The sequence below is a fragment of the Colobus angolensis genome, unplaced genomic scaffold (genome assembly GCF_000951035.1).
Source record: "Colobus angolensis palliatus isolate OR3802 unplaced genomic scaffold, Cang.pa_1.0 Scaffold70, whole genome shotgun sequence".
Classification (NCBI taxonomy): Eukaryota; Metazoa; Chordata; class Mammalia; order Primates; family Cercopithecidae; genus Colobus; species Colobus angolensis.
This window is the reverse complement of record NW_012120710.1, coordinates 2311035-2327775: the sequence shown is the minus strand read 5'-3', so window position 1 is coordinate 2327775 and position 16741 is coordinate 2311035. Positions and strand designations below refer to the sequence as shown.

General features: G+C 37.7%; 1 protein-coding gene across 3 annotated transcripts in view; it reads right to left on the bottom strand.

Moving 5' to 3' along the window:
- Positions 1–16741, bottom strand: part of SLC4A4 (solute carrier family 4 (sodium bicarbonate cotransporter), member 4) — a 343922-nt gene that overhangs the window by 314908 nt on the left and 12273 nt on the right. For all 3 annotated transcript variants that reach the window (XM_011927128.1, XM_011927127.1, XM_011927129.1), the window contains exon 2: positions 9777–9956. In XM_011927128.1, coding sequence (XP_011782518.1) covers positions 9777–9956 — 180 coding nt within the window. The remainder of the gene's footprint in view (positions 1–9776; positions 9957–16741) is intronic.

Here is a 16741-nt window from a genome sequence, read left to right as displayed (position 1 = left end):
TTTAAAAATAAATATATTCTCCAAGTTGTTTTTTCTCCTTATACATTGCCCTGATTTCTTTTTCATCTGCACTTGTATGAGTCTTTTACTAAATTAAAGGTTCCCTACTCCCACTCAGTCACTAAAGACAGCACCTTCGCTCCATCTGCCAAAAGAGGAAAGCACCTTGGCCACTTCTTCCTATATGCAAAAATGTACAAAGAACATCCTGAAATGTATCCTATTGTATTCACTGCTTAAATGTTTTACTAATGTCAGAAAGAATCATAAAATAATAGGATAAAAGAGGCTTAAGGAAAATGTAGTAGAGACAGATTTCCAAAGTCAGTTTCACGAAGAGCAAAAAATCTATAAAGCTTCCAAGTTTGGCTGGGGCATGCAAACAATAGCACAGAAAACTTTCCTAAAGCCACACATCCATACTTTTCAAACTTTGGTTAGCATTTGATCTAACTGAAGTGGCCACTGGAATGCCAGCTACCTATCTTCAGTCTTTCTTAACCAGAGTATCTTTTGCTCAAAATCTATATTTAGGAATTAGAGGAGCAAGGGAGAGTATTAGCTCTGTCTATGTGTGGACATCAGTAAAAAATAATCTAAAATCTTTCTGAAGGTTTTTGCCCATTTGCTTGGTTGTTTTGTTTGTGGCATTCAGCAGTGTCACAAGAAGTAACAAAGTACAATTAGACAAATAATTGACTTAGGATTTTAGAGTTGCTCATGCGTGTGTTCTGGATACTGGGTGAATCTGCAGTAAATTTCTAGTTATAGCAATTGCTATTTCCATACCTTGGTAACAGAAATTGCCCTATTTTCTGAGGAAAACAACTTCAGCTTTGAACGAACACAGCTAGCTAGACAGCCTACATGTTTATTGTACATTTGCATCCAGAAGTCATATTTTCCATTACACTTAAATTATTCCTACCCAAAGTTTCATAAATGAAGTAGAATCAGTTAAATATAATTGCTCTATCTCGTGGTCTTCGTGGCAAAATTTTGGTAACTGACAAAAGATAATTTTGCTACAGATTGTTGAATCACAATACCATCACCATCAGGAGTAGTTTCTAAGTAAGGATATCAGGTGCAACACAGTTTTGTAAATAATAGAATTCTGCTAATTGGCAAATAGCAAAAGAATAAAACATTCCAGTGATGCTCTTGTTTCAGAATCAGTAAATAATAATCCTGACAAGGGTGCTAAAGTCATCTTATTTCATCTCTGAAAGCAACATGGACCTTCATCTGTATATCTATCCCAGATACACATATAGTACCAACTCTTAAAGTTCTCTATTAAAAAAAAAAAAACTCCACAAACAGCCTCGGTGACACATTCAGTAATTAACAAATATCACTGTCATAAGTAACTTCTTTTATGCTCTATCCTCATTCAATACAGAGGAATATGAACCCTAAATAAATAATCGTAAACAAAGGCAGGCTTATTCCAATTCAGAAAGCTATACAGTTCTTTAGAGAAATGTCGTCTTATAATATTTTGCATTCCAACACTTAACTGCATGTTTTCATGCATTTTAATATTTTAACATATTTCCCATGAGAAAAAAAGTACACACAGGTAGCACTTTTATCTCTGTTTTAAAAACATGGACAATTTCTATTTTAATTCTGTACAAATTAGTTATTGCAAATTGTAGAACTACAGCATAAAAAAAATGACTTTTCCTGGTATTCTCTCTTCTTATTTCACCATGATTCAACTCACTCTATTGGACAGTTCTTTGGTTATTTATATTTTAATCACATTTCAGTAACGATTTAGGCTGGAGGGACAGCATTTTCTTAACCAAGATAGTTGTAAATTTTCTTGGATGGACCAGATTATTTTAACCCAATGGGTAATTTCTGGGCATTTTACTTACCTATCCATTCAACAAATATGCTATTGCAGAACATGATTCAAAAGAAGTATGTGATACCGCCTCTGCCTTTGGGTCTCTAATGATAATACTGAAGAGATGACATACACCTGAATGACAGAGGTAAGTCACCCCTTGAAGCATTACAGATCTAAGTATCAGAGTGTATAATGTAGATAATACTTGCTGCAAGAGTTCAAAAACTGGGGAAGTCATCATAAATTCATAAAAATGAACTTAAAGTGGCCTTGCTGAGACAGAATACACCTATATTTTTCATTAAACTACATAAAATATTGAAAGTAGCAGAGGAAACTTTGTTACATCGTCGCTTTACTCATCACTTTAAGTAATGATGAGCAATAGAAGGGTTTTTTGTTTGTTTGTCATTTAATTAAGGAGAGACTATAGAACTAATATTTTAGATGTCTGGCAGCCTTGTCTGAAATAGCTCCCTTCTATTTCAAGGATGAACTTAAGGCTGAAATTCCAAATAAGAAGTATTGCCTCAGGAATTCAAAGGAAGTGGCAAACACAAGAGAAACTCTGAAGGAAAAACCAACAGGGCTCAGTGCGTGGCTGGCTATGGAAGAAAAAGAACAGAGAAGGATAAAGGATAACTGGGATCTTGATTCTACATTAACCACTAAAATGGAGACTCCTTGCTCACAACACCTCTATAAAAGTGATGAAAAGTCAAGTAAGACTCCTATCCATGGGAAAGTTATTAGAAGAGCCTAACATTCCTGCCTCCAGATTGTGGTCATGGAAGAATTCCGGAGAATTTATTTATAGAGTAGGCCCATGGTCCCTCACCCCAACTACTTCTGCATTTATGAGTTCACACTCATAAAGCACTGAATTTAAATCCCTGGTATTAAGAACCCTTGTCCTTTAAGAATTATTTCCTTCTATATGAAAAATTTCCTAAATAGAATACTATTTCAAGAAGACTCTTGCCAATATCTTTCATTTTTTCAGTGCATTCAAATCACACACACACACACTCACACAAACTCACAAATACACATTCAGGCTTCCTGCCTTGTAAATGGATGAACCCAAACCACAGGATGTGACCTGCCTTCCTCTTAGGTGGTGACTCCTGTGGCAGACAGTCATTTATACCCCAATTACTTCACTAAAGTAAATTTCACACCTTAAATTCCACACACTATTCTGGTTTTCCCCCATTTTCCACCCTAAGTCACAATCTCTTTTTAGCCCTGAGTACCCCAGCACCTGGAGTACACCAGAACCCTTTGAGGCCTCCTGAACTCATAAGTCACTATAAATAGCAACAACATCAACTCTCCCATGACACGTGTAAACACACTATTCATAACATCTCATGGCATGATAACATGGAATAACTATTAGAATAGAATAGCCAGTGGCAACAAGAAATGAATAGTGTAAAATGTGGCATTTGAAGGGCACTTCAAGGTGACTTCAAGAAAGCTGCATTTCAGAAATTCAAGGCTCTCTAAGAGACTTATGCAGTTAACTGGCTAAAGAAGCAGAAGCACCATGACACAGTCCTCTTGTATTCATCAGCATCACAGAGGAATAAACAACAATTATTTGTACCACACAAAACACAACATTGTTGAGCCAACCCATTGCCACCAAAAACACAAGTATGCCAAATATTTTTCCTTTCTGCACAACACTGCCTCTAAATTGCTGACTTGTCCCACCCAACAGCCCTTCTTAACCAGATTAATTTCACAAAGAAACACAAAGAAAGAGCCAGAAAGAGATCCTTCTTATAAAAGAGAGAACAGCCTATTTGATTCCAGGCGTCCAGAACGGGGTATTACAACTGCCGACTAAATTCAAGGACACCCTTGGTACACCAAGCCACTTGCTGGTGGCAGTCTTCCACACCAAAGAGCAGCACAAGAGACAGCACCTCTACCCCTTGAAGTTCTTGTTCCTTGGTCCTCTCACCTGCCAGCCAACATCCAGACTGACACTCGCTGGCAAGATAAGAGACTGAATTTAGGTTGCTTCTCCCAAATACGCCATTGGGAGCCAAGAGCCAAGCCGACAGCTAAAGCAAAAGAATAGCTAGTGAGAATTTGTGGCAGAAAAGACCAGAAGAGCTTAAAGTAGTGGTTATTGTTTACAAGGAATTAAGCCCTACAGAGTTTTAGCCTGAAGTTTTTGGCATTACCTGTGTATGATGGACAGGAAAAGATGAGCTTGAAGAAGGCAATCATAGTAACTCAAAATAATAACTGCTAACCATTACTGCTGACTGTAGGCAGCGCTCACGTCATGTTCAGAATACTATGATTAAAATCGATCATCCCCTTTTTACATATGAGGAAACTAGAGCACAAAGAAGTTAAGTAAATAACCAAGGTTACACTGCTGGTATGAACTGGGATTTTCAAACTCAAATAATCTGGCTCAAATGTGCACTCTTAACCGCTCTGATATGCTCCCTTTCCAGTAAAATCACAACCCAAGTGTCCCTTCTGAAAAGGCAAACTGTATGTTTTAAATTATTTTTTAATATAAAAAAATTTTGTACTCAGACCTAAAGACAAAGTACTTCCTCCTACTTATATAAGGTGAAAAATAGAAAAGAGGATGAAAGAGATGGTATAGTTTTATTGTGTTTGTGTTTTGTTTTGTTTTCTAAACTGGGACAGGTCTACCTCATTTTCACACATTTCCAAAGCCTTTTCTCATATATATAGATCGATTTTTGAGAATGCCAATGGCATGTAGAAAATTAAAGAAACCTTACTTTATGGTATCTAAATTAAGGATCTTTCCTGAAAACATTTTAAAAATCCAGAAAAAGTACAAATGTACCCAGAAGTATGAGGTCAGGTTGGGAGGGGCGTGCACTGGGAAAAGGGGAAGTCAAATGACACAACACCAAATATTCTTGGCTCTTGTGAAAAGCTACTCTGTTCATTTACCCGGAAGCACCAAACAAAAGCAGCTGCCCATTTCTCTGTTTCAGTTTCCTGAATATAACTGGATCACCAACCAGCATCCATTGTCCCAGGCTCACAGAACAATGTTCACTAGCATAAATCCGTCGGTTCTGGTACATATCCAAAAAGCTAAAAAAGAATACCACAAGACTGAATGAGTGTCTGTATGGACATACCTAGCACTATGATTCCACAACGGGCAAGACCTGTGTGTGAGAGGCAGTTAGCACCTCCAAGCATGAATGCATGTTCACGCTTGTCAAGAAACATCTCACACATCAGATCAAAATGCTGAACAGGATGTTCTGTTTGTAGCTTTGCTTCTTACCATCTTACATATCTTCAGGATCTCTACAGTCACAAAGTAGCCTGTGATGCCCCCAGAAGTATCCCTGGACGCTAACAAAATGTGAGGCATAGAGGCCAAAACCATTTAGGCTGGGAAGGTGTGCTGCGTGTCCAAACCTATCTCAGCCAGGACCACCTTCCCACCCACTTTTTGGGCAACCCTCAGAGGATGGCAGTTGCTAACTTAGAAAAAAAAAAAAAATGCACAGTGGAGGAGGCAAAAGGATTATTTTTAAGAAAGAGCACAATCTAACTTTTCTCTCAACCACCCACTCCACACCACCTCCTCATTCCCTTGTCTCTCCTGCTTGTTCTTCCATTTCGCTTTCCTTCCCCAGCTTCTCTCTCCCCATGGCTCAGTGCACCACGCTCTCACACACGTTTCCTTCTCTGTGTTCCCAGCTGGGACACCAGCTCTGACGCCACACTGGGAACAGCAGCTGTGAAAGGACTTGGAGCTGCTGCTGAGCTCAGAGGGGGATATGAAGCTAGCTCGCTTCCTCCTCAGAGCTCCAAATGTGTAAAAATCAAACATTTATTTTTTAGAAACCCGGTCTTGACACCAAAGCCATGAAGAAAATAGAAAGCGTTAGGTTATAAACTAAATGAACCTGTTAATTATGCCATCTTCTTAATGCGCCTCATACTGGAAGAGATTTCGTTTACTTCTTAAAAATACCCTTTCATGTTTTTGTAGAGACAGGGTCTCACTACATTGCCACGGAAAAAGCACAGCAGCTATTCACAGGGGTAATCATAGAGTATTACAGTTTTGAACTCCTGGGCTCTGATGATCCTCCCACCTCAGCCTCTGGAGTAGCTGCAACTATAGGCATGTGCCATGGTGCCAGCTCATGCCACCTTAATATGGCTTCCGAAGGGGGGCTGCCTGAGTTCTCTGTGGAATAGTGAGCATTTTTAAGTGTATATGAAAACATCATGTGCCTTGCAGTTCAGTTTCATCCATCACCTGTGGTTAACAAGCAGCTCCACACACTCAGGAATTACCTACCCAGACCAAAATCCCACTTTGGCAATAGACAAAATAATGAGGCACTTTCCAAAGTGGGATAATTAAAAGCAAAGACAAGATTTTATGTGTCAAGGGAGAAAGGCAAGGCAGGGAAACATAAACACGATGTGCCTGGCTTAAAAACAAGAAAATCAGCTGGATCTCTATCTAGGATATAAGAAATATTTAGACCAAGAAAAGCAATGCTTACATCTTTCTCTGTAGTAATTCATTCACTAAGTTACTCCTCAATAAACATATATCAAGCACATACTATGTGCCGGGCATTGTGCAGCGCCAAAGACAACAAAGTGAACTAGACAACCTGATCTTTGTTTTCATGGAGCTTACAATCTAGCATCAGCTCAAGACAAACCTGTAGGCTCTCAAAAATCATGTGTTAAAACATATATTCTGAAGGAAACATAAGGCATTCAGAAAGAATAATGAAGGGGAATCTGCACTAGAGAGAGTAGTAAGGAAAGGACTCTCTGAAGAGGTAAAATGTAAAAGCCAGAACATAAAGGAACAGAAAAGCTAACCAGGACAAGAATGGGCTGACCATTTTAGGAAGACAAGTTTGCATGAGCAAAGGCCCTGAGGCAGAAAAGGTTTTACCACCAAGGAACTACAACATCAATGGATCTGGAGTAAAGTGAGCAAGGAGAGAATGGCACATCACAAGACTAGAAAGACACTGGGCTATGATGCCCAACTGAAGTTTCATTCTTAGGACAATGGGAAGTTTTCAGCAGAGGAAGGACATGGTCCAATTTATACTTTATGATGATCAATTGTGCCTCTCTATGAAGATATACTTGAAAAGCTGAGACTGTTACAGTGTCTATGCAAGATGTGATGATTCCCTGGACAAAAATGTAACAGCAAAACTGAAAAGGAACAGACAAATTCAGATCTATTTTAAATGCTGAACCAACAGAAATCATTGAAGGATTGCATATGGGGGTAAAAGCAAGGAAAGAATCAAAGATGACTCCTATCAAGTTACTATTTATATGTGGGTTCCTTAGTTTTTGTTTTTCTCAGAAGTATAAGCATCACATCATGCACTTCAGACACATGTGGGAATCTTGTCTATGGGACATGATATGTCTATGGACATAAGCAACTCAAACACCATAGGTCAAAGAGCAACATAAATTGTTATGTGGCTGTTCTTGAGAGACAATAATAGTATACTAGGCAAGTATTTCATTAAGTCAGTTTTCCCACAAGAATTTTGTCATTATGTTGGTGCCAGAGCTCCACAGCTTCCCCCAAAATCATGGGGTTAAATGTCTTTCTACGTCTAGGTGCAAACACTCTGACTTTTAAACAGAACTGTACCAAATAATTAACTACCAATCCATCAAAGCAGCTGAGGATATACAGCAATTTCTAAGAGGGCCTTCATGTTAAATTGGATAACTCATACCAAATATGCCAAAGGCATATTAGTGTGTAACTTATTGATCAGCAGGAACAAAACTATAAAATGCATATTTATAAATAATTTTTTACGATCACTGAACAATTTAGTCCTTAACAACTATCTAAGACTTAACAACTATCTAAGTCCTTAACAACTATCTAAGTCCTTAACAACTATCTAACAACTATCTATCTATCTGTTTAGTCCTTAACAACTAACAATTTAGTCCTAACAACTATAGGATCCCTTCAGAAAGCCAGTATACAACATAATGCAGTATTCCCCCAGGAAGACACCTCTGAGGGGAAAAAGAATGGATTGCCTTGTTTATTTTACATGCTGTATTCAAACTGGGCCCCAAATGCCACAGAATGAAACAGTATTCTGTGGTTGATACACATGGGGTCTCAGCATCTTCCTGATCTGTTCATTCCTTAAGACCTATCTGAGTGCTGCTGGCACTGTTTCCACTGCCCTTCTCAAAAGCTGATAAATAATTTTAATCTCAAAATTCCTGGGCCCATTTGTCTAGGTAAGCACCTCTTTACTTTTTAACATTTATAGTGATGATACACTCTTGTTCTTAAACTGAAGAATGAAAGACAAGTTATAAAAGACACAGAGAGAGGGAGAGAGACAGAGAGAGAGAGAGAGAGAACGAGAAAGAGAGAGCAGACAATCACATTCACAATCGACAGAACACTTGACACTGGCTCAGGCCTTGACAGAGAGATACAGAGTAAATCGAGATAAACGGTAGTCATTTATTTGGAAAAGAATGTTATCTTTTGTTCCTCCAGACTATTAACTATGCCATGTTTATGTGCATTTGAAAGACTTTTCTCAAAACAGATTCCACTACATTAATCGATATATAAAGGATCCCTTTCAGACAGACTTTCCCCCAGTACTTCAGTGAAAAGTACATAACTTGAGTCTCCTGCCTTCTGGTCCTTCAAAGTCTTAAATTTATTTCAATGCATTTAATTTCAATTTCATGATCCATCTCAAGCTCTCCTCCAAGCTTTTGTCTTTAATTCAATGGTCCACCTGTATTGCTCCTCTCAGCACCGCACTTCTCTAGCTTCCTAAGCCACCTGCTCAGTTCCACTGGTGAAACTATAAAAAATTCACATCACTATGCCTCACACCCAATTTAATTTAACTCTGTAAATTCACTTTTCAACACCCTTGAGCTGTTCATTCTAATTTGGCCTGTCATCACCTGCAATGACTAAACCCGATCTTTATCTGTGCCATCCATAATGCATTTTATTGCAGGGTCCATATTTCTGCAACTGTAGCAAAGACATGAAGAATGTACAGAGCTCTGCCAACATGAAAAGCTGTCACTGTGTAACTCCTGTTGGGGAATCTTCCAAAACTGGCATGTGTTTCTACTGCACATATTCATTCTCAGTTCAGCCACAATATTTGGTCCATGTAGCCAAATATTCTCCACATTAAAGAAACAAAAAGCAACATAAATATACACCTAAACACACAGCCTATCCTATCACTCGAATCCAAGGGTGTTCTTTGACCTCCTGCTGTTCTGCTCTTAGTAACACTTTTATCCAATGTATGACATCTAATACATTCAACATCTTAATAACTGTGTCACTCTACAGACCTCTCTTACAGGATGATTTTCCACAATTCCTATTTAAATCACTGACCTGGCTCACAACCTGGTAAAATGTCACCTGTAATGCTGACATTTGGAAAGATATGTAAATATATAGACATACACTCTCATCTTCACCTACTGTCTCAATAGAACCTATTTCTAAGCACAAATAATGCAAAAAATTATTTAAGTCTTCCAGTTACTGTTTATTGATATAGTTAAATAAATACCATCTGCAACACAACCCTATTAATATTATACATAAAAATGTAGAATACACAGCTATGCCTAAACTTTGTCAGGCCTTTTCTGATCAACTCAGAATCTTACCAGATGACCTCCTAGATCAACCTGCCGGTACAAGCAAAGCATCTCCACAGACATTATCCTCTAGAACAGACCATCTCAGTATTACAGTGGCCCTCCCCTTTAGCCACAGGATTCAAAAAGATGTCCTTCTCAAAGATGTGGGAGTGAGGCAGAGAGAGGCACCAATGCTCAGAGTACTCACTGAGAGGTTTTAGGATGCTGCTGCTGGATTCATCAGCATTTTCAATATCTGATTTGTCAGAGTAGTTCTCAGAGATTCTCTCCTTTTCCTTCTTTTCTTTGTGGCCTGCCTTTCTCTTGTGACGTCTCCTTCTCCTGTAACTCTTCGGCACATGGACTCCGATGTAAATGGTATGGTGGCCTAAGGAAGGTACACGAATCACCAGTCAGTTCAAACCACATTCTATACTGCAGATAAATTGCATGAGATGCACAGATCAGAAGAAAATGTCTATAAATTCAACATTACCATCCTATATTTAACAAACTCTAGAAAAATAAAATTTCCTCCCAATTTTCAATTAGCTTCAGTATAATTCAAGCTAGTGGTTGACACCAGGACTCTGTGAGAGCCTACTCTAATTCTGCCCAGATAGACTACTTTTGTTTAGGGAAACCAAGGAATACCAAACTGGAAATCAGGAATCCTTCATGTTGGTCGTACCTCTGCCATCAATTAGCTGTCTGACCTTAAGCATGTATCTCTTAACCACTCTGGGCCTCAACTTCATCATTTCTAGAAGGAGAGACTTAAACTGGGTAGTCCCGAGAGGCCCCTCCAGTTTCAACCTTACATGAGTCTATGATTGTACTGGGTAGGGTTAGTGCCTGCTGGAAAAGGAGCTGCTGGCGCTGCAAAAACAAAGATTTAACTTAAAGTTCAAAAAGTCATTTTGCAAGGGGTAAGGCTTTACATTAAAACTTTTTTTTTTTTACCTAATCAGCAAAATAGAGACTTAGAACTGGGACAAACTGAGAAAAATAAGACATACTTGGAGAAAAGATTTTAGAAATACTCAAACGTTCACACTAGGAAACAGCTAAAATGAATGTCAGCTACAGTGCCATTCTCATTTTTCTTTTTTCGTTTCCAAAAGTTTCTAAAAACTGGTTGTTGCAATGATAAAAATAAACCGAGCCCAGCAAAAATTGCCTTGAAGAGAAGGGCATGAGGAAAAAAGATTGTGAAATGCTTTCAGCTCTCTAGATGGAAGGAGCTGCAAAACTGACAAGTGGTATTATTTTTACAAAATCTAATAAGACAAAAAAGAAAGAAACTCAAAGTTCTACATCATTTTTTTAAATTGGAAAACTTCTACTTTCACTTTAAATACAGTGTAACTTCTGTATTTTAGGAACTACCATTTCAGAAATAATGCGAACACTTTTTTTCTGAACTGCAAATTAGATTAGATTTTCTCATTTATGGGTTTTATTTCCCATTTCTGGAAATATTCCTTGATGACAACTTTGCAATGCCACAGCCAATATCACGTACCTACATCCAAATACATGTACATACAGTATGTATGATACAAACTGTCACGAACTACTTTCCACAGTAACCTACGGGGTATATCTAAAAACACCATAATTGGCAGGGGTGTTTCCTTAAATTGGCAGGCTTAAAAGAATTATATGCTCCTTCAGGAAAGATATTCCAGCTAAGCAATGCAGAACCTAAGTGAATGGGTTAGTATTCAAAAGAAGACATCAGATGCTTGAATGAAGTTGGAGGCATCTTTACATAAAGCAAGACCTTCTTCCCAACACACACGCAGCAACTCAGCTACTACAAAACACAGTGAAATTCTCCCCACAGAATGTGTGCCAGTGAGAAATGTATCATGTCTAACCATTTGCAAGTAAATGGTTCTCATGGGAAAACTATATTATACTAGGAAGTAGGAAATGTCTCAGAAACAATGTGAATTAAGAAACAGTGTCAATTGTTTCCTGTGCTCCAGTTACTGAGGGAGTCCTGAAGTTTTATCTCAACTCTCAACAATGTAAGTGAGCAAAGCCAACCAATTGCTTCAATAAATCAAACACAAAATGCTTGGTTGTTTTCAAGAAAACACACACAAATTAAGAGGTTGGAAAATTTTTTTTAACCTGTCACATTAAGTATTTTCTATTCACCTTATTCAATAGGGCAAATAAGCAAAAAATGGTAATGAAACTACATTGCCATATTGATGTTATATAGAAAGATTTTTTAAATTATATTTACCCAAATCTGCATAGTACACTTGATCAAATCATTTAATTGACAGTCTATATGGTGGATAAGATGCTAAGGTAAGATTTCTGGCTAGGAAGTGTCATCGTTGTCAATCTAATGAAAGAGTTAGGCCAGTTCAGAGAGTGAGCCACCAAACCCTGGAGAGAAATGCACTTGACTTTTTGGAGCCTACTTTGAGTTGCAGTAAGTGGTGCCATTTTGTTCGCATTGTGATGACAGGCATCCTCTCAGCAACAGATTCGGTCTATCCCCATTTCCTCCAACACCTCCTTCTTGGTTTTCCCTGTGCACTTCCATACAGGTGTGGGAACTTTCAGAATTGACACTGCGCTATGGAGTGCTATGGTGCCCAGATGCCAAGCAGAAATGTGGTTCCTCTCAAGACATGCCAAATTTTAGGCATTTAAAAATCAGCTTTATTGGGGTGTAATTTATAAACAATAAAATCCACTCATTTTAACGATACAGAGTCAATGATTTTAGTATATTTATAGAGTTGTGCAACGATCATCATAATCCAATTTTAGAACATTTCCACCAGTCCAAAAAGATCCCTCACACCCATTTGCAGTCACTCTCTGTTCCCACTCCTGTCTAATGCAACCACTCTTGACCATTTTTTAACACTCTTAGTGATGGCCTCTGCGAAGTTACCATTCTCTGGTACTCACATGGCAATGAACTTTTTGTAGACATCCTAGCACAATAAAATACAATATTCCCTGGATGAGGAAGATACTGCTTTCCAACAACTGGCAGAGGAAATCCTGCCACTGAGCTGAGCAATTCAAAACTTAAAGCATCCTCAAAGCATCCTCCTCCTCCTCTCACACATGATTGGCAACTAAATTTTCCTTTTCTGTCTTGTGTTCAGGTAGAGGAGAAGGAACATGGTTCCGTGGGTAAGCAAACCTTGACAGGCTCAGCGACAGCGCTTGCTGCTTCATCAGTTACTTCTCAACCTCTCTCACTTCAGCTTCCTTGCCTATGAGAAGAGAGCAAGATAGCCTTGCTTTGGTGGATAGCGTAATACAGACATGCTGTCTCAAAGGGACAATCAAATACTTAATAAGCTATATGTGCCAAGTAGCCAAAATACCAAAAGTAAAATGAGCTGCAATGGAAGCTTTCTCACTGCCCCCACAGAATATCTGTCATCATGATCAATAGAAGCAGCATTACTGTTGAAAATATGCTATGATTGATGAGAATATCATATGTGGATCTCAGTATTTATTTTCATTAAAATCTCTTTATCTGTTTCAGGGATATGTCATGAAGACTGATGACTATTTTTAAAATTATAACTCATAAAATGACTGCAAGCTCTTAGGGAAGTCACAAAGTTGAGGGTATAGTATTGTTTTACATGTAATATAAAAAGGAGAAACTTGACAGACAAGCTTTCCAACCCAGCAAGGGACTATAAAACAGTAAGACCATTAAAGAAAGAGGGATAGTTACCTGCTTCTTATACAGAACTTTTTAGGCTAAAAAAAAAATTCTCTGCTAGAAAACTCAGGAAATACTGCTTCCGAAGATAATGTAAAAAGGAGGTGTGGAAAAAATTTTAAGAGCTATAATGTATAAGGAAGAAGTGATTGTTTTAAACTACATCAAAATAAATGCTTGCTACTGAAACTTCATGAAGTAAAACTACTGGAATCTACACTTGACAGTGTTCATTTAGGTGTGCAGTCGAAGAGTATTCAGTCCTTGATTTGGCAGTGGCTTCAGTATCATGTGTTCAAATAAATACCCTGCATGCCTTTCTCTGACAGATGGTGCAAGTTCCCAACAAACTCTAAATATCTTGGGAATATCTCCCAATCCATACCACAGCCAGTACTACTGGAAAGAAAACATGGCTTTCCTGGGTATCGCCGAATGTCAGAAACGATCACTACGTGATTCTTGTTTCTTCCCATCCTTACATGCTCCACCCCAGTTGCAAGTAGGAAGTACTATGATGCTAAATTATCCCAATTCCTGAAATATTTCTAACCTAACTTCATACTTCTCATAGTTGCTATAATGTTTTCTGGCAAAGAGAAAACTTACACTTAGTAACTCTGGAGCCATTCAAATTAAGATGGCTTTCACAAATACACATTTTGCTACCAAGGATGATTTAACACTTTGAAGTATGAAAACCTTCAAGCCAGAAAAGGGTTTTAAATCAGCCAAACTACAAATTCTATAGCTGAGTGGATGGTTAACAACATATGCCTCTATATGTAAGACAGATCTATTAGCTCCTTCCTGGGAAACATGTTGCTGTGTTTACTGTACATACAGATGATAGCAACTATTTAGTGAATGCTTACAAGCATGCCAGGCACTGCAAGGTGTTTTATATCTACCACCTCATGCAATCCTGCTCCTATCCCCATTGTACAGGTGCAAAAACCACAGTTAGAGGAAGTCAAGGACATTAAAATCAGTTAACTTTTTATGAAGTGTTATCTTCATAAAACCCCACAGGAGAAATATGTCTCTGCTCTCAGTATCAAGACTAGTTGAGTGCTTCATCACTACTTTGATGGTGTGTTCTGTAAAACATACTATGTTTATATCATAAATGTAATAACTTATTATGTCTCCTTCCTCATTGGCTGCTAAAAGAAGAATAGATACATTTTAGACAAACCTGTAGTGAGTATATATAGTTTCATGACATGCATTTTATACACTAACCTCACTCTTCCAACTTTTCAACACTTACTTTCCCTTCACCCTAAACCTTTTTGGAATAAGGTAGTATATAATTTTTTAACCTGATATATCAGTACTGTACTCTATCTAAAGGATCACCAAAGGACAGGTAAAATCTTTACCCAGAAATCTACCTTTCCCCACCTCCCACCACCCATCCCCTATATCCAGCCTCTTACATACATCTCTAAATAAACACTGAGGGATGTTCCAAATTTGATTTATAGCCACACTCTTACTGTTTCAGCTGAATTTCTGTTCTCTCCAGTTCAAAGCAGATTCTACAACATGCAGTATTTTATATACTTCTTTCAGAACTAATCAGCAATATTCCCAAAATATGAGTTAAATATTGCCTTTCCTGGCTTATCTAACATAACCTGGTCTTCTGCCAAGATGCCCAAAACATGTTGAAGCTATTGCCAAGAAGAATGTAGGGAGAGCATAATTAAGAGATTTATTATTTTTTTAATTAAGAAAAGAAAAAATGTAGAGAGGCGGAGACCTTGGATGAGTGACAGATTATAAAAAGATTCTGCAAAGACTTTATTCATTAGACAAAAAAAAAAAAAATTCTCAATTAAAAGTATATGCATAAGAAAACTTAAACCAAACCATAGTATCAAGTCCAGGCACAGTGGACACTGTGTGGTCGGCACTTTTATTTAATAATAAATAGACAAGTATGTATAATCCTAAACACTTTAATAAAATACAAGTAATTTTTTTTTTTTTTGAGACAGAGTCTTGCTCTGTTGCCCAGGCTGGAGTGCAGTAGCATGATCTCGGCTCACCGCAATCTCTGCCTCCCCGGTTCAAGTGATTCTCCTGCCTCAGCCTCCTGAGTAGCTAGCATTACAGGCATGTGCCATCACGCCCAACTAATATTTTTGGATTTTTAGTAGAGGTGGGGTTTCACCATGTTGTCTAGACTGCTTTCGAACTCCTGACCTCAAGTGATCCACCCACCTTACCTCCCAAAGTGCTAGGATTACAGGCATAAGCCACCATGCTCAGCCAAAATACAAGTAATTTGTTAGCTTATTATTCTCAAACCCATAAGAGTGTCCATAGCAGCTCTAATAAGATACAAGCAAAGTAACATTGCTAATTTACTGGTATAAATACCAGCTCATGAAAAGAAAACCCTCTTCAAAAAGCACAGTGTAATCTTGCAGTTACCAGGGGGTAAACCAGCCCTTAATGAAATGTTTGCATGAGGGTCCTGACTCAGAACAAGGGATGATTTCTATTTTTATATATTGGATAAGGGCAATTTTTTACATAAAAAATTATGTGTTTATTAATAGATAATTACATATTACATATGTAATTTATGTATAGATAATTTTGAATACTGATGAGTAATTTATTTTAATTTTAATGCTACCAATTACATATGACCAGGCATGCAAGCAAATGGCAAATGTGAGGGAAAACAGGGAAATACTTTTCTTCCCACTGAACTGCATGGGAATTTTATATACTGAAAGCCTCCTAGAAATCCTCAAGGCAACCTGAGGTTCCCCAAGCAAGACTGATAAGAAATCTTAGCTTGTTACTTGATGTTTACTGAGCACAGCACTATTAATATTTAATACTTGATGATGATAATAATAGTGATAATCTCTAGGCAAGAACTAAGAGCTACAGAATAAAAAGTCTCAAAGGAGATGCAAGCTTATGACTGTTAGCTAGACTCCTGTCCTTTAGCTCAGCAAACGTACGCATCTGTCTTCCAAGAGCTCATTTTTAACAAAAGAGTTCTATTAATTACAGTCTTAGATGAAGGTGAGGAGCCTAAGACAACACACTGAAGTTAAGCTTCCTTTGCAGTTTCCATTATTAATGGCCAATAATAAAGGCAAAAACTGACTGGCACTCTATAAAGTCTGAATTTGTGAATATGTTTATAGAAATACGACTTTAGTATTTTCAGTGATCATCAATTATTTGAAAAGATCTTAGCTAGAAAAACAAGAATTTTCTCGTAAAGTTACTTCAGGAATCTACCTTAAGGAATTAACGGAATTAAAAATCAGGTTACCCTATGTAAATCGCAGTTCCTGACAAGCTTTTCAGTCGTCAAAGTTGATTCTCCAAAATAATGTTAACTTTCCTCTAGCAAAATCTTTTATATCCATATCTATAGATACAAAACATATCTAAATCTATATAATTATATC